Here is a 19,797-nt window from a genome sequence, read left to right as displayed (position 1 = left end):
TCTTTACATAATTGGATTGCACATCATAATCTGCATTCTACTTTAAAGTCGGATTGGGTTCTTTCAAATATTCATTCGTTTAATAAATTCGTGTAAATCTGAAGATTTCTGTTGTGTTTTTTTTTCAGTATATTTTGACATTAGTTTCGGATTTTTACAATCTGGGCGGGTAAGAGTACATGGTGACCAGATATGCTACAATACCTTTACCTCGACCGCCGGTCAGGCACTATGCGGCTCTAAAGGCTTAATATATGTTTCCCATTCCAGGTATAAAAAATTGTAGTACTTACTTGTGAATAATATAATTTGATAAAGAAAAATTCTCATGAATCCCCCCTTCATTTTTTAACAAAGATATTATTTAGTGATTCGACTCTTGTACACAAAAAAAGCATTTTTTTGTATCAGATAACTTGGAAATATAGATTTTTCTTCATACCTTGATTTTTTTTCTCTCTCAGCACACCTGCTTACAGCAAGTATCCTACTGCCGAAATCACCTGTACAGATTCTTATGTATCTTCTTGTTACTTGTATATCTCTGCAAAATTCTGCCGTGACGTCGTGGATATCAAGTGTGCTGGTATGTGTAAATCGTTGTTAGCAATTCTCATCGAAGTAACAAGAACTTGAAGTTATTCTCTACATCTCACCCTAATTTAGTATCACAGGTTTATAAAAAAAAAATTGATCTTTAAATTTCATAAGGTTTTTCCTCCAATATCCATCTTTGCCAAATTGAAAAATCTGTAGACTATTGCCAACCTACCACAAACAGTGAAATATATAAAGCAGAACACTTCAAACATTTGTCTCCTTTTTGACTATTGTTCCCACGTTTGTCAATGGCTAAATTTTACGTCTTATAAATATTATTGATGACGTTTACAATTCAGAATAACATTCCTATTATAAGTTTTTTATTACTTTTCTCACATGAAGAACACACAACGATGAAAACAACACCATCATCGAAACTAACGACACAAGTGACGACCTCCAAGATGAATATTCCAGGTTTGTATATAGAGGATATGATACGTAACTTTGCATATATTCTTTTTATATATAATTTATTGAATAAGAATACACCACCAATATTCTTTTTTTTTCTTTTATGAAATGTCAAGGTGATTCTAATAACTGAAAAAAATAAACTTCGAGCGGCATCTGAATAGGAGAAACTGGGTTGATTAAAATACATGTTGAAGATGTCGGAAGCAATAGCGAATATAGAATCTATTAGAAATAAAGCGATTTCTTAAAATCCAGTAAAAATTGAATTTAAAACTGGTCACATGCAACACAAAAGCATGTCTTTCCGAAGATTTCGTCTTTTTGTCGGAAGGATGTCAGATGTGAACAATAGAGGACTTTCGATAATAAATATTCATGAAATCTTTGTTCACCACACACTCTTGAAACTATTAATATCTTGATTATACATCCATCTCGAGAGAGCCATTTTGCAACCTACCTTAACTATACTGTACAGCAGGTTAAAATCGCGGTCGGAAAAGATCGCGATTTGTTCAATTTGCAGCAAATCGCGGTCGTTTGAATTCGCGGAAAGGAAAAATTATACAAAAACTTTTTCAGCACTGCAAATATTTTTCTTGCGTATTGTGTCGATTATGACCCCGATTAAATAGAACGAAACACCGTGCTGATCCCGATTGGATTAGAAGATAACATATCATACGATGTACAATGTTACGCATTCAGATAAATTTTCTTCTTTCTTTCTTGTGTTTTCTTTCTTTTTATTAAATATTTTTGAAATACATATGATTCTATACTCGAGTGATTTATTCAAGTGATTTCAAGTAGTATTTAAAACATTCATGTAAAAAAAGAAGCCATTTGGCAGGTGTTCGTTCATAGGTACGTTTTGAGTAGAGTACAGAGTAGTATTTACTGCAGTATATTTAAATCCCTTTGAATCTAAATCAGTTGTCACTACCGATAGTCAAAATGTTGAACTGTTGATAAAATTTAATTAATGTGTAACAGTGTTGTCTTTACAACGTAAGTGCCTTGATTAAAGATAATACATGTAGGACTGAGTGATACGCACGGGTGAAATCTAACAATACATGTTTTATAGATAATTACATCGCACCTCTACTGGGTGGCAGAATTAAATGTTTTTTATAGATGTTTATTTATCAATTGTTAACGTCTTAGTAATTAATCCGTACACTCGCATAATTAGGAAGACAGTCTACATCTCCTCTATATATCAATTACTGCTTTTATGTTTGCAAGGAAACACAAATAGAGTTACCGAATTTAATCTCAGATATCGGTAATATTTCAATTTATCCTTATCAATTTTTGAAGAATTATTCACTGTATGTTGAATTCACGGAATTTTTATTTCCGCGAATATAGCGAATATTAACTCCGCGAGTTAATTTCCTGCTGTACAGTATGTGAAATATGAAGATGACAAACAGTTATCAAGCTCAAACGTCCATTGGAACAATACAGATTTGGAGCAGAGCTAGCATAGACTTTTAAAATCATCAGAGATGAAATCAGGTGCCATGGAAGAGTAAAGATCCCCGGTCACAGCCGCCGTGTGCTCCTTGTCATGACCGGTGTCGCATAATTTAGTGTGAAAATAATGGTCTAACACTTTGTATGAAAACGTCAGTCAACATTCGACTTAACGATAGATTGTATTTAACAAGGCGATTGTATCGACTATAGTATTTTTGAAATCTCGACTTCAAACGAGACTGTTGATATTTTTTTATCATCAATTCACTTGTCAATAGGTTGCCTTGTTTTAGAAATCGTTCGCATGTAGAGTATGCTCTTGCGTATCGAATCAACTGGGAGACATAAACTCCATATTATGCAGGTGATAATGGTGTATTGATACATAAACAAAGGAAGTTGACGATAGAAAAGATAAAGTCATAAAGTTTTCTTGTCAGATTGCCATGAATGTCTTTTTCTAGTAAAATATCCAAATATGAAACAGGTGTGTCAGACTCTGTGTTGTCTTTTATTTTGATTTCAAAGGGATATGTCGAATAAATTAGAGATATAGTTAATTGATATAGCGTCGTCGATGTATCTAAATGTCGAATTGAAGGCCACAGTAGAGACTTCTTTACATATAGAAGTTTTTTGAGTAAATTGTTCATATGAATACAAATACAGGCTTGGTAATAACGGGGGGCTTAATTAGTACCCATGAGAATATGAGAATTCCAGGAGATTGTCAACGTATGCTCAAAACTACTTTGAGATATGTTTTCAACATCAGGTTTGTAAACACAACTTAACATATGAAGAATTAAGATTTTAATTTGATTAAAATTTGATGTCGTGAAAAGTGTAGTTTTTTCTAATTAAATGAGAGCAACTTCGTTAGCACTTCTACTTCTTTTCTATGTTTTCGGGGTTAGTTTTTCTTTGAGGGGGGTGGTGAGGGAGGAGGGAATATCAATCTCCTTTTAAAAAAAAATAAATAGGTACATCAATCTTAGTTAGGTTCATTATTTATATATCATTTGCGAGTGTTATATTTTCTTTCTATACCTACAGTTTATGCACGTACTGTAGGTAAGTATTTTTTTTTTCAAAGTATTAGTGAAATACATACACACCTTTTATACTTATGCAATGTATTGCACATTCCTTTGTTTATTTTGCATATAACTTTCTTATCTAAAAAAGTTGACACTGATTTACTTAACAAGAAAGAAGTAATTTTGTTCATTAAGATGAGTAAAATCTTGTTAAGCCACATATATTTGGTTTTTTTTCTTTCTTACAGTCTATACTCATAACTCCCAACAGAAACTATCATTGCAATTTTTTAATTATATCTCATAAAGTTTATATTTAAAATTATGGATTGTATAGGATATAATTGATCTCATAATACTTAATGGTACAGGCGTATTTGCTGTCCACTTTCCTTACCGACATGGAGGGCATGTGAAGCTCAATGGCCAAGAGATATGTTATAGTTCCTTTACAAAGACTGCAGGAGAAGCCCTGTGTCATTCCAAGGGTCTGAAATACAGTTCATATTCGAGGTATGTAAATCATGTTTATTTTGAGTACAAGGGACCTCCTTTCCTATTGCAATATTTTGTGATGCATTTCATTTCTATGTTTAAAAGAAATGTATGCCTTTGAAAAAAAAATCGGCATGACATGTTTTTTTTTAAATAACAACTCTCAATTATTGAAGAAGTGATATATGAGCCAGTAGAGGGTAGGAAAATTAAGGGATTTTGTTTTTCAAAAATTGTAAATATTGAGAATATTTGAGTGTCTTTGTGTTATTATGATGAAAACAAGACATACATATTCAAATATCTTCAGCAGAATTTTTTATGATCGTATAAACTATAATACTTTTCTGCATTTGTTTATTCAATATTTGTAGGAATTAAAAACCCATATTATATTACTTTGTCAATTTTTTTTTCAAAATTCACTTACAACTCTTTCGAAAATCAATTGAAAGGTTTTGACCTGAAATTCGACGTGCAACTTGAGTTATACATCGACAAAATACAATGAAGTATGTAGAGATAACGCACAGTATTCGAGCTCAAAAGTCCATTAAACATTACAAAATAGGAGCAGAGCAAACACGGGCCTCTAAGACATCAGAGATGGTATCAGGTGCCATGAAGGAGTGAGCATCCCCTGCCGACCGGTCACTCCCGCTGTGTGCTCCTTGTCATGATCGGGAAATAACGGAAAAATCCATCGACAATTCAGTGTGTAAATAATGGTCTAACAATTAGTATGAAAAAAGTCACTCAGCATTTGACTTAATGATATATTGTATTTGCTGACAAGTTCATTGTATCGACCATAGAACTTACGAAATAATGACTTTAAACGAGACTACTGATATTCTTGTTTCATCAACTTGTTTGTTAATAACTTAGTTCGTTTTAGAAATTGTTCATACGTAGAGCATGCTCTGGGGTATCGAGTCAACTGAGAGATATAAACCCCGTATGCAGGTGATCAGGGTATATTGCTGCATAAGTAAGGGAAATTGACGATTGAAAAGTTAAAGTCATCATGTTTATCATAAAGCTTTGTTGTTAGTTTACCATTAACATCTTCTTCTAATAAAATATCCAAATATGAAACAGATGTGTCAGACTCTGTGGTATCTTTTATCTCAAGCTCACCGGGATATATCGTGTCGACATAAGAGTGGAAATAACCATTGTTAATTGACAATACGTCGTCGATATATCTAAATGTCGAGTTGAAGTCCACAGCAAGTGTTTTCTTCTTTTCATGTAAAAGATTTTGAACAAATTCTGCTTCATATGAATACAAAAATAGGTCTGCTAACTAAACTCAAAGGCTACAGTAATAGTGGAAAATACATTCCGGAGTGAGAAAAGGAGAACATATTCCTACCTCTTTTACTGTTGCCCTGCGGGTACACTGATCAACACATTAAACAATTTTTTGAATATGAGAAAAAAATGGTTTAATTAATAAGCATTTTTTACCACCAAGTTATTTCATATTTCAGAACCTTTGCTTACAATCGCTATCGGTCACAGCTGATGCATTGTTCTTCCCCCGTGCTGTCATCTTGTTATATCTTTCAACGATTTTGTGATGACGTTGTCAATCTTCATTGCACAGGTTTGTTTTTAGTATTGAATAATTAGATCTATGTAATCTCTGGAAACCAAGTTTTCCAACAGTCTATTGGAATTTCCATGTGCACTTACCAGGTTTTCCAACAATCTTTTGGAATTTTGATGGGCTCTAAGTGTGCAGAACTTATCCAAAAACTTCAATAAGAGAAGGTAGACAATTTTTTTGTGTCTTCCATTTCGAAAGTTAGAAATATCAATGGCATTTTACCAAGTTATTTTCATTCATATTTTGATTCGATTTATCCCAGTGAACTATAAATGACCCCACAGAGTTTTCAACATGTTTTGTATTTGAATACTTTACTGACTATAGGTTAATTAACAATTAATCTAACACTTATATTATATGACAAACGAGATGATTTCATCTTTTCCATGGTCACATTCCTCTTTTTGTATACAAATGTTTATTATCACCTGCATCTGGTGTCAAGGTCTCCCAAATGATTCCCTACCGAATAGGTTCAGTATTTTAACCGAGGTAGTCTACTTATGAATTAGTTGATGTTACAGGGCCTGGGCTTTTGCAAATCTCATTTAAAATATATTTTAAAATTCTCAAATTCTTTGGTCGTTATAATGACCTTGCTAGAAATACAGCCTGGGTCGTATTTTGTCCGGCATGAATCAAATCATATATTAGTTCATTTGACAACAAATAAGTGCAGGTCACCCGCGTGGCGCAGTGGTAGAGCATCTGCTCTAGAGTCGCGTAGTAAGGAGTTGATCCTTACGTCGCGGATTCGAATCCCACTGTGGGACGTGGAGACCGGTCCTTCGGATGAGACCGTATAAACGGAGGTCCCGTGTCGCAGTAGGTGCTGGCACGAAAAAGATCCCTCACTGCTCAATGGCCCTGAGTGCCGAGCATAGGTCAAAATTTGCAGCTCTCCACTGGAAAGTGGTGGCATCTACATATGAGTGAAAAATTCTCGAGAGGGACGTTAAACAACAAACAAACAAACAAATAAGTGCATATACCTGACCACTTCAGAGGGTTCAATACGGTTGTAACCGGTCGACAGGGTGTGTTTTCTCATACAGAGCACCTTATCTCGCCTGTGGGGATTTTGGCCCGTTCATAATTATATTATTTACAGGACTTCACTCTTCATTATTTTCATAATTTTTTCATACAGCTCAAAAGGCTCTTTTAGCCATACATGCTTTTGTGAAGAAATTAGATTCAAATTTTGGAAAGAAATGAATTGCTACTTAACAAGTAGTTGATATAAGTTATTTTGATTCATATTTAGTGGGAATGTTGCTCAATTCAAAAAGAAAAGCTCTGAGCAAACTTAAATCATAGTTTATTGAGTTGTATAAAGGATGTAATTCCTGTAAGAGGAAGAAGAACAAAATACTAAAATGTAAAAAAAAAAATTCAATAATGAATGTTTAAAAATACGATAAGATAACAAAATTTATCAAATCCTTTGTTTGCGTCTTTGATTTGTAGCAAAACATTTTCTTTCCAAATTGTGTATTTAATTTGTTCACAAAGGTATGTTAGGCGATAAAAGTTATTTGAGCTGTACATATATAACTAAAATCAAAACAGAATCAGAAACATTACCATTCTTCTTATGAATTGTAAATCGCATTTTATTTACGATGCGAAAATAAATTTATTGTAAATGATAACGCTAAGAAATTTTTAAAATGAATTCTAGTATGGTTCACACAAAAATATATCTTTTTTTTAAGGAATTAAGAGATGTAATCATAGTCATTAGAAATACTTATATTTGCTGACTAAAGGTAGATGAGGTTTTTATGATGCTTTGATTTTATAAATTACTTTTACCACATCAACAGCCACTGTTGTACTTAGCTATTTTTGATTTTCTATTTATAGATATTCTTTTAGAAAGAAATGGCTAAAGCGTAATACTGATTAGTCTTTAAAATAGTATAACTCCTGGAGGTTTTCTTGCGGATAGAAATAAAAATAATTGCAATTTTATTTGCATCTATCTAATTAAACCAAACGTATAGACGGTGCCTCTAAAATCTCTGTTAATCATAAGTAACTGATGAAAAAAGAAATCAGTTTTCTTCTTGAATCATCGATCAGGCATATATTTCCATCGTTTCTGTTTGATACTAATGACACTTAAACACTTCACCGAACTAAGACGAGAAGAAGTTAGTTGTCGATGGAAGTCCCATTAGTTTGATTTCTTTATAAGGAGTATTATATCTTTATGTTAATTAGTGGTACATTTCTTCCTCATCAAATGAACTTTGTAATGAAATTAACTTTATTTTGAAATAGGTTATTCTACAGAGCCAATTGGTAAGTGAATATGATTTTAAGCATATTTCCTTATTAGATATTTAACCTGCAATCCTTTATAAATTTACTTACAACGGATTAATGATTTCTTTTGATTATTCATTTTATATATTTAATTATCTTTCACAGTTACAACAACCAGTGCGCCAACACGTGAGTTTTATATCTAGTCTTCAAAATGAAACTATCGAAACGATTCGAATAAATATTTAGGTACACATATAGATAATTCATTATGTTGTATGAACAAAAACATGTCAACAAATAAAAATTTATGTATTTATTCTTGGTCGACATTACTATATATAGATAAATAAACCTCAGTCACATTTATAACCCCACATATATTTTTAACTACATACCGTATAAGTGGAATTTTTAGCGAGACACAAATTTAGCGATTGATTCCCAAAAATTGGTATATATTTTGGTATATATTTTAGCGAGATGTAATTTTAGCGATTTTATAATGTCAAGAATGATAGATATAACAACCGATACGATATAAATTGTAAGCGATGTTCAATTTTAGCTATCTCAAAACCCTCGCTAATAATGCCAAAATTAAATCCTCGCTAAAAATTCAGCCTTTACGGTAGTTTTTTGTTTTAAAGTTGTGCGACTCGTGAACGGAAGACTTGAAACTGAAGGCAGAATAGAACTGCTGCATGATGGGAAATGGGGAACGGTCTGTGATGACGACTTTGACAATCTCGACGGTGACGTCATATGCAAAATGCTGGGATATAGAGGGGCCAAGTAAAAGAATTTTTTCTAACTCTCTTCAAAGGTTTTTTTTTCTTTTTAAATAAATATTTCGGGTTTCCAAAGTTTCGGCATGAGCATCACTGAAGAGACATAATTTGTCGAAATTCGCATCTGGTGCATCAAATTGGCACCGTATATGATTTACATTATGACCCCTGGGTCGAGGCCTCTGCTGGTGGACTGTTAGTACCCGAGGATCTCTACAGTCCAGTACCTAAGTACTTCGGTACTAGCTTGAAAATACGGATATATATTTAATTGCTTTGGTAAAATTCAGAAATTTATTTCAAAATAAGTAAGTATTATCTCCCTCATGCATATCTCTGATCCTTCGATGTATTTGGCTCCATTCTTTGTAACCCCCTTTTTCAGCTCTTCAAAGTTTTTTTTTCCCTTTATATAAATATTTCGGGTTTCCAAGGTTTCGGCATGAGCATCACTGAAGAGACATAATTTGTCGAAATGCGCATCTGGTGCATCAAAATTGGTACCATAAATGATTTACATTATGACCTCTGGGTCGAGGCCTCTGCTGGTGGACTGTAAGTCCGCGAGGGTCTCTACAGCAAAGTACCTAAGTACTTCGGTACTAGCTTGAAAATACGGATTATATATTTAATTGCTTTGGTAAGATTCAGAAATTTATTTCAAAATTAAGAATTATCTCCCTCATGCTCTGATCCTTTTATGTATTTGGCTCCAGTCTTTGGCACCCCAATTTTTCAGCTATCAAAGATTTTTTTTTTCCTTTTTATATAAATATTTTGGATTTTCGAAGTTTCGGCATGAGCATCACTGAAGAGACATAATTTGTCGAAATGCACATCTGGTGCATCAAAATTGGTACCGTATTTGATTTACATTAAAAAAGTTATTTTTCTCAAATTTTCATGATATCTCTTTATGCTTAAATTATTCTACTGAAATATTGTTGCGCTTAGCAAGAATTTTATTCTCGATGCATTCTGTTTAAATTAGTATATAACAAGTTAGTAATTGAATTTTAAATGACTTAAAATCACATATTCCTTATTTGCTGTTTTTAAAATTTGTTCAAAATCATGTATAATGTTCCTTATGTTAAGCAATCAATCAATACTAAAAAAAAACACCTTTGAATGAACCGATGAACTTATCTCCTTTGGGAAAACATTTCAACAATAAACCTTTCTTAGTTTCATTTTATAAATTCGCGTTTGAAGAAGAGTTTGCGAGTAGTAAAAAAAAGTATTATACTCAAATTTATCACAAAAATGTAATTCACAGTGGTCTGTGCCCTGAAAAACATTCATTTAACATTAAGAATATCATTTAAATTGCTGCAAACACAATTTACTGTTATAGCTGTAACTAGTGTATAGATTTTTATTATGTTTTATACCGTGTAATTTCGTTAACAGTCGTGTATTTGGGACAGCTCATTTCTCCAATGGCTATGGCCCTATCTGGCAGGATAACTTACACTGTATTGGCAATGAGACAGATATAGGAGACTGTCTTTCCAATGGTTGGGGTAACACAGACTGTGGTCATGGAGAGGATGCTGGCGTTTCTTGTGGTGAGTAGTTTTGTCACTGAATCGGTGATGTTCTAAGAGACTGTGTCTCCAATGGCTGGGGTAACACAGCCTGTGGTCATGGAGAGGATGCTGGCGTTTCTCGTGGTGAGTAGTTTTGTCACTGTATAGGTCATGATTTAGAGACCTGTGTCTCCAATGGTTTGGGTAACACGAACAGTAGATGCTGGATTGTAATATGGTGAGTAGTTTTGTCACTGTATAGGTAATGATTTAGGGACCTGTGTCTCCAATGGTTTGGATAACACGGACGGTGGATGCTGGATTGTACGAGGGGTGATCAAAAAGTTCGCGAACTATTTCTATATTTAAAAAAAAACACAATTTAGATCAGAATGAAATTTGGCACACATATAGTCATACACATGTTCTATAAATAACAGATGTTAAATAATGTTTTGCTCCGTGTTTGTGACGTCACAATGTGAAAATGACGTTAATATGTAGGTCACTTGTGACAAAAAATGGTTGACTCAGTCGTACTCGAGCAACGAACGGCTGTAAAGTTTAACGTATATCTTGGAAATTCCTTTACAGTAGAATATGATAATTTGTACAAGGTTAATGAAGATAAAAGACTTACCAGAAGTTCAATCACCAATTGGATTGATTGTTTAAGTGAAGTCAGGGAGATGGTTAAAAATGATGTTTGTTCTGTTGCCCAGCGAAAGCAAGCCGGGGAAAAGTTGTGTCCTTAGTTGAGCAATTTGTTATGAAACATCGTCAAGTTACAATTAGAATAATGGTTGAATATCTTAACAATAATATAATTATTATATCCCTAAAATATCGTTTACTTTAGACTTTAAACATATGAGATATGATAAAAAGAAGGCGCCCATACTTTATCCACATTGGATAAACGACGTTCCCGAGACAGAGGACTCGGGTTGTGATGGGTCACCATACTAACTGTGGGAAGGGATATCCTTATCCACCCATCCTATTGCCGAGATTTGGCCATTTCTGACAGATGGAATGTTCTTGTTATAAAAAATATCTTGCATGGTAAGAAATACAAGACTCGGAAAAATCTTTTAGCTTCTCTGAACAGACTGCTACAGAGCATGTCACGTGACTGCCTGGATCACATGACTCGCGCATGGGCAGAACAATGGCAGATGTGCATTAAAATCGGAGAGGACTACTTTAAAAAATAATAAACACTGAAACCTCATTTTATTTCTTTTAAGGAAGTTATTCAATTAGTTCGCGAACTTTTTGATCACCCCTCGTAATATGGTGAGTAGTTTTGTCACTGTACAGGTAATGATTTAGAGACCTGTGTCTCCAATGGTTTGGGTAACACGAACAGTAGATGGTGGATTGTCATATGTTGAGTAGTTTTGTCAAACTAATGAGACAGACATAACTTTTATTGAGTGAGTAGTTTTTGTCACTGTCACTTTACGTTTAAAAAATAAACTTCATGAACAAGTTGATAATTTATGCAAATGTATCCGTACCCTTTCAAATTAAATTCAACATCATATTTATTGTATTTTTCCTTTGTCATTTTAAAATGGGTATATGCATATTTTGTTACCCTAACCTTTAATCTATGAAATAGAACACTAAATATTTCATAAAGAATCAATACTATCAGCAATAATATGTATATCACAATGTCATTTATCTTAGATCCCTACAGCTTTGGACATTTCTCTTCCTTCCAAAGAACAACAGTGGGTAATCCTTGTGTTTTAACATCTACTCCCTGCCTCAATGGCGGGACATGTATTGTCAACGCTAACTATGGATATACATGTCAGTGTGCGCAAGGATTTGGGGGACCGTACTGTCGAAATGGTAAATATATATTCTTGTACGAAGCTTTTCCTACATTAAAATTAATTTGTATCATTGCTGCGGTATTTTTCCTTTGATGTCCACTGTGTTTTTATTTTTGATACACCATGACTAACTGTGCTCTAACAACCATGCTCTATCAAAATAGAACACACCAGGGTAATGATGCAACAATTCTAATGACCTTTGACCTTACATTGATAAAGAAAAAGAATATAAACAAAGTAGCTGACTTTATGAGCAAAATACAAACACATATAAACATAGTGAAGGTATACCTTTCCTTAGGTCTGCATAAAAAATTCTAAATTTTGCACGTCAATTTTTTTAAAATCCAAAACGAAATTCACACAGTAAGCACATTTTTATAAATGAATGTTTTCGTCTCTCATAAACTTGAAGCGTAACAAACCACACACAATAGTACATCATGTCTAAAATGTCTCCTATATCGAAATCCATAATAGGTTCAATTTTTAGTTCTGGTAGATTAAACGTCACGCTTCCAAAGAATCTTCAACCTACATCTGGTTTCCTAACTGATCTAAGGAATTTTCCTTCATAATTTCGGTTTCCGTGTCTATAAGAATTGCGAAAGCATAAAATCACAACCGTCATCCAAGGCGTTCAGAATATGAATGGAGGTACTAGAAAGTTCAAGAAATACAGCGCGCTATACTTTTCGAATCACGTGCTCTTTTTTCATTGGTATGATGAAATTTTGATAGATCATTGCTAATTCAGTGCATGAGAATATGTAGTTGAATTAAGTGCTATTAACGTGAATTTGATAGATCACGGGTAGCTCAATACCTGAGAACAATGATACAAAACATATAGAGTACCTTGTAACTCGTGCATCTTCAGATATCAGAGGACAAGCCCCCTCGTCTGATATCTGAAGATACACTCGTTAAAAGGTACTCTATATATTACATATCCTATAGAGACAGAACCCTCTTCTTTTCATGGGAGATGTGTATACAATCGTCAGCAAATTTCACAGGTTATCTAAAACTTGTGCGGAATTTCCCTCGTTAGATAAGGTTAAGTTTGCATTGTGAACATGTTGTAGTGCGGTCAGGTGACAGGGAGAAGAGGAAGGTAGGTTTAGTGAAAGATGCAGACTTAACAAAAGATTCAAAGGGGATTTAAGATAAAGTATTCAGTATTGTCATTTTTGCTTCTTTTAAGTTACAGTTATTGGTTCTTGTTAATGTCTTTGACACGTCAAAGGAGAGAAACATATGTTCAGTAAATGAATTGTTTTCGAAAACTATTGCCAACATGTCGTGGACTGGTCCTTCAAGATTTGCTAGACATACAATCATTATATTTTTTCAAATATAACCTTTATTATCATACTGTTTTCACTTTAATATTTCCTTGTACTTTTTGCAATATGGATTTTAGAAAGGTACTTCATATGCATTTATCTGAGCTTCTTATTTTATTCTATTTTTAGGACTTGCACGAACAACACCAAAGGACGCTTGTCATAACAACCCTTGCCAAAATGGCGGCACTTGTTATCAAACTAGTCCCCAAGATGGTTATCATTGCCTGTGTTCGAATGGTTATACCGGGAACTCCTGTGAAACTATTGGTATGCAACGTAATTCCAAAATTAATGTTTTTAAGCCATTATATACCATCATTTTAAACTTTTTCTACAAACTCCGATTTATTTCTTCTGAAAGTTTTGTCTACTTCTATATATATGTGAGTTGTAAAATAAACTTTATTTTGAATTTAAATATTTGATGCTAATTTTGTAACCCGAATGAGGTAGGGAAATATTGTTATTGTTCCATCTATAATTGTGTTCACAGGTATTCTCACCGAAGGTTCGGATAATCTTAATGAAACTTTACAGTATTAATCGTCATCAATTCTAGTTGTGCATGCAACATTTATAAATTTTAAGAAATATGAAAATGTTAAAATTTAAGTGTCTCCCTAAGTTTCTGGGATTTATTGTGTCCTCTCTTACATTTTCAAGGTAGAATTTTACTTGATCTCATTATCATTTCAGATATCGACCCGAAGTCAATCGTCTCGGTTGGGTGTCTTGACAGCGCATGGAACATTACTGTACACATTCCATCTTTACAAGCAAAGTACCCGGATTTCAATCCTAGTGAATGTTACATAGGCGTAGATAATGTAAATTGTACAGGACAAGTAAATGGAAGTTACTTATACTTCAGGCATGATTACTCAGAATGCAACACCAAAGAAAAGGTAGATTTTAAGAATATATAGTTTAAATTTAGTGTTCAAAAATAAACTGTTATAATTGAATGCCATAACAAGTTAAAGGGGAAGCTGCAATTTAATAAAGTAATTAAGTAATAAAATACATGTCATCTCTTTCGATGTTATATTTCTGAGGACATACATATATATATATATATATATATATATATATATATATATATATATATATATATATATATATATATATAAGTATTAAATTAAGGCAAATTTAAACTTAAAACTTTAAACTGGTCAAAGTTTGTCAAATTATTAATATTCCAGATTGTAACAGTAATTCAGTTAGATTAATTAATACAAATCTGCTTCCAGTATGCCTCTTGTATCTTCAGAATTCAACAGAAGGTGTGGAATACAGAAGTGAACTGGTTTGTCCCCGTCATGATCGACTCTACCACTTCATAATTCGAGAAATTCGACTCCGCAAAAATCTTCTTTGCAAATTCTTCTCCATAAACAGTGCTTCCTCCACACTAAGGGATCGACTTGTCCACCTTCAGTTTTTCTCTGATCCCTCACTCTCACGTTCTAAGAATTTCCACAGTTCTAAAGTTGGAGAAAAACTGTATGTAAGAGCATTTAGTGACGTCACAGATAGCACTCTCAAAATGAGGCTGTCACACTGTTATACCACACCAGCAATCGTTACCGACTCGAAGATGCAATATTTCATCATCAGAAATGGGTAAATTATTTGATTTTTGATTCTAATTCTAAAGAATTTCATTGTCTATCAAAATAGAAGAAAAATAGATACAATTTTTATCTGGAACCTTACATTTCTAGCTCCAATTCAAAGTTTTAAGGGCACGTATTTAAAGATAAACTTATAAACGTGACCAAATAATGTAAAACTCCTTTCCAAACATACTTTCGAATATTTTTTGAACTAAAATGAAAGTTATGGAGATAACAAACAGTATTCAAGCTTAAAAGTCCATTCAAACAATACAAATCAGGAGCAGAGCAAACACGGACCTCTAAAACATCCGACTTTTACTTGATAAAAGCTGTTACTTTTCTTGCAGGTGTGTAATTGATCCAAATGCAGTGATTTTTTATCAGTCTGCTCATGAAACAAGGTTCTCTTTTGAGTATTTTGAGTTTACCACCAGTCATGACTCTATGAACCTATACTGCAACGCTACCTTCTGTCAATCTAATGATCATTCTCCTGCCTGTCAACCCACGTGTCATGCCCACGTGATCAGAAGACTGAAGGGAGATAAGGATGAAATCGATTTATCAGATGAGGATGGCACTTTCCAAGTAGATATGGGTATGTTTAACAAGAATATATAGCAAAACATTTATTTTTCTGATTGTTAGACATTTACTATTAATTATCCTTTTACAAAGGAAGATATGTAACAAAAATGATAAAACAAAGACTTAGACAAATGTCACCTAACATTACCGATGACCCAGAATTAAGCATTCCCTCATTCCATCATTCCATTTTGGAATGCAATGGAAAAACAGTTCTCCCTTACGATGTGTATAAACGAAATTTCTAATAGTTAGATGCATATAATATACTCAGTCTTTGTTACTTGTAGATAACAAACAAGTGGCAAAGGTCAAGTCAAAGAAGACCACAGATCTGACGCCAGCTACTGTTATTTCTGTTATAATTGGAGTCTGTGTTTTAACGTTGTTAGTCATTGCAGTGGCAGTAAAAACAAAACGGAGCAAGAATATTCTGAAGTTATGAAATTCCTACCTCATTCCTCCTCATTCCTACCTCATGTCTTGCAAGACCATTATTTTTCCAGTTTATGGACCATAGAGGCAAATAGTCTAATGTTTATCAATAGTGGGGCAGGAGCATGTTTGCACTTTAAATCCATAGAAATGCCCTTTATATTTGTAAAAGAAGGTGTAAAACTGGATGCCTCACTTCAAAATACATGTGTAGTGGTTGGTTTGTATTTATTGTCAACCGCAAAGGGACATGAAATCTCATTCGTTTGTTAGTCTGTCCGTCTGTCGCAAAAAACTTTAACCTTGGTCATAACTTTAGAATGAACAAAGACAGGGCTTTCATATTTCACCTGTACACTATCTGTGATAAGGCCTTTCCAAAAATACCATGGTTTTTGACTCCCTGACCTTGACCTTGAAGTTTGGTCTACTTTTAAAAAGTTTCACATTAGTAATAACATTTGAATGAGAGAAAATAGGATATTCTTATTTGATATGTGCACAACTTTCCATATATAATATGATTTTTGACCCCGTGACCTTGGAGTTTGAACTTCTTCTCAAAAAAATGTTAACATTGGTGATAACTTCTGAATGAGAGAGGACAATGCATTCATAGTTGATGTGCATTACCTGTTACAAGGCCTTTCTGAATGTACTATGGTTTTTGACCTCTTGTCCTTGAAGTTAAACCTATAGTATTTTTCAAAAATTTTAACATTGGTCATGAATTTTAATTGAGAGAAGATAATCCTTTTACGTTTCATATGTACATTACCTGTGACAACACTTTTCAGAAGAAAAAAATCTCTTCATTATCATGACGTAGAAGTTTGACCTACTTATTTACATATTTAAAGTTAATCTAACTTTGACCATAACTTTTGCTCTAATAGAGACAGGGCTTTCGTATTTTTTCACTTGAGCATTTCTTGTGACAAGAGATTTCGGATTGTATTTTGATATTTGACATCTTGAAGTTTGGTGCAGTTTAAACAACTTTAATCTTGGCCGTAATTTTTATTAACAATTTAAATCTTTTTTATCTAATGGACAGACAAGACAGGACACACAGACACGACAGTTACAACATGCCATAAATAACTGCATTCCAACCACTAAGACACCAAAAGCGCCTGATTACAATTCTTAAAATTTGCTTCTTTTTTTATTTTGTATTTATATATATGGTACTTGAGTTTTTCTTATATTGAAATTTATCTTTGTAAATAAAGATGTTTTATTTAGGAATGACTCTAATTCTTGGCCAAATTATTCGAGTATAACCTGGTTTGGGTCAGTTTACGCTTTTTACGCTTTATAATCCGCGAAGCGGATTATAAAACAGCGTAAACTGACCCAAACTAGGTTATACTCGAATAATTTGGCCAAGAATTAGAGTCATTCCTTATAATTTAATTTTAAAATCATTAAATAACTATGGGTGTAAAATTTCGTTGCTTTTTATTAGTTCAAATTTGCCGCTCAATAATACAACCGTAGTAACGGAAGTGATGGGAAGCAAGGGGAGGTAAAAACTGATACATAGGCCTAGAAGCCTTGTTGTTTGTTTACATGCGGTAAGATCGAATTATTGTTTGAAGTTAAAGGTACATTTATTAAATCTTAATTTTTCCATGAATCCCGAGGACTGGAAATGAGAGGATTGTATGGATACAGATGATTCAGCTGGTTGTCGGGGGAGGGGGGGGGTGTCCCCATACCAAACCAGGTTATACAGAAATAATTTGTGTTCCTTTTTGGATATTAACCAATCAGAGGCTAGAATACAAACAAAATTAAATTATTTCTATATCCATACCAAGCATAGTTCGGGGTATAAAGAAATATCTTTGTCCTTCTTTCTAAGTGCCTGAGCTTTAATATTTCGATAGAGAAAATTCCATACTTGGCAATAGGGTTACTTATGACTTGATGGTTTGTCATGAACCTAGGCCAATATTATTTGGACAAGGACACAATTCAGTCTGTGCTTGTTTTGGCTATATATATGGACCGTGGATATCGGCCGGGATAACTATGTCGTTAAAGCACCCGACTTGTAACGCAGGGATTCTAAATTTGATTTCCAGCCCAGCTATAAATTTTCTCCTTTCCTATTGCAAGGTTAAAACCCTCTTCTGTGCCACAAATTACAAGATAATACTGTATACGTGTACATAAATTGGCGTATTCAAAATTTTGCGCAATCACTGGATATTGAGTTGTTGGCGTATTCATGAATTAGCGCTACACACAAACGCGCTATATATTGTATTTATACACGATTTATTAACGGTATTCGTGAATTAGCACATCGTTGTCTGCGCCAAAGCTGCTAAAATATGAAGCCCGCTATTTTAAGTACACATACAGTATTAGACATAAAGGCTACTTATGATCCGAGAGTGTAATTTGATAGGCCAGATGGGCATGGATCAAAGTTGCAATTTATGAAACCCGAGTCAATGTAATGTAGACATTGTAGACGCTAACATTTGAGATTGCTTTAGGCATATAACCAGATGATTTGTCGTAACTTCAAATCAATTAGACATGGATAATGCCATGATCACATCATGTGGCCAAAAACAAACAAACTTTAAAAATGACATTTTCTTTGAGCCATATATACAGCATTCTAGTTAATTTAGCTAGCATTTCTTTGTAATTCAGATCGGAAACGGAGTTCCAACAGCCATCTTTGTCTTTAATCACTATAACGTGTGCTTTAATTTTGCAGTATTTTAATCCACTGCATATACAAGGGAATGTTGCCTTACATGTAACTAGTTACTAGTGTGTAACGGGGGGGGGGGGGGGGGGATTGCATCAATGTTGACACTTATTACATGTTTTGATATATATTTTTCAATAGAATGTACAGAGAGATCCAGGCGTTTACAGAGTCATATTGGTCCAACACTTTACGTCACAATATATTATCTCGGCTCTCCATTCTTAATAATGACATCAGATGCATGTGCATTTCAGTTGATATACAGGGATCCCCGACCTTTCAAACGGCGACAGAACTTCATTTCTATTATGAATTATGTCGAAGATTATGTCAGACGTTGGGCGAAATATGAAGAGGAAGACCTGAACACTTTGTCAGAATGGATTAAGTGTTATATATATATATATATATATATATATATATATATATATATATATATATATATATATATATATATATATATATTAAAGAATCGTGTTAGAAATTTAAAACCATCTATCCTTCCATTTTCACTAAGGAGGGGATAAAAGAATTTGAAAGACTACATGAACAGTATGTTATGGTTCCAGCAGACAAGGCTTGTAACAATATCGTCTTTGTTTGTAAGGCTCATTATTATAACTGTGTATTTTAGTACTTGAAATCTTACTCATACTCACTTTCTAAGGATGAAATTCTTCAAAATCACATTTCAGTCTTCAATACTTTCAATATTCTAGTAAACGAAGGATCGTTTGACCTATCCTATCTATACTGGATTCCTAAACTTCGCACAAAGATGCATTGCCGGGTCCAGCAAATGCTCTACCAACCCCCTATCTTAATTCCTCACAAAAATAATAACTGCTGCAAAGGAGAAATTTCAGAGGTACTGTGCTACAGCAAATTCTAGAAGTGGTGTAAAATTGGATTCTCAAAAACTCCAAAGATCTCTCAGAAAATGAAATCACAT

At 33.6% G+C, this 19,797-nt stretch overlaps 1 protein-coding gene across 1 annotated transcript; it reads left to right on the top strand.

Moving 5' to 3' along the window:
- Window positions 1–956: 956 nt before the first annotated feature.
- Window positions 957–16,115, top strand: LOC133186967 (deleted in malignant brain tumors 1 protein-like). The gene is made up of 9 exons (XM_061322346.1): window positions 957–1,020; window positions 8,586–8,730; window positions 10,140–10,297; window positions 11,957–12,124; window positions 13,590–13,730; window positions 14,160–14,368; window positions 14,734–15,086; window positions 15,430–15,680; window positions 15,961–16,115. The coding sequence occupies exons 1-9, from the start codon at window positions 957–959 to the stop codon at window positions 16,113–16,115; spliced, it is 1,644 nt and encodes a 547-aa protein (XP_061178330.1).
- Window positions 16,116–19,797: the final 3,682 nt, after the last annotated feature.

The sequence above is a fragment of the Saccostrea echinata genome, unplaced genomic scaffold, assembly GCF_033153115.1.
Source record: "Saccostrea echinata isolate AGI-Se365-2 ecotype Australia unplaced genomic scaffold, CSIRO_AGI_Sech_v1 ptg000014l, whole genome shotgun sequence".
NCBI classification, from domain to species: Eukaryota; Metazoa; Mollusca; class Bivalvia; order Ostreida; family Ostreidae; genus Saccostrea; species Saccostrea echinata.
Note: the sequence above shows the minus strand (reverse complement) of the source record. Positions and strands in the feature narration are given on the sequence as shown.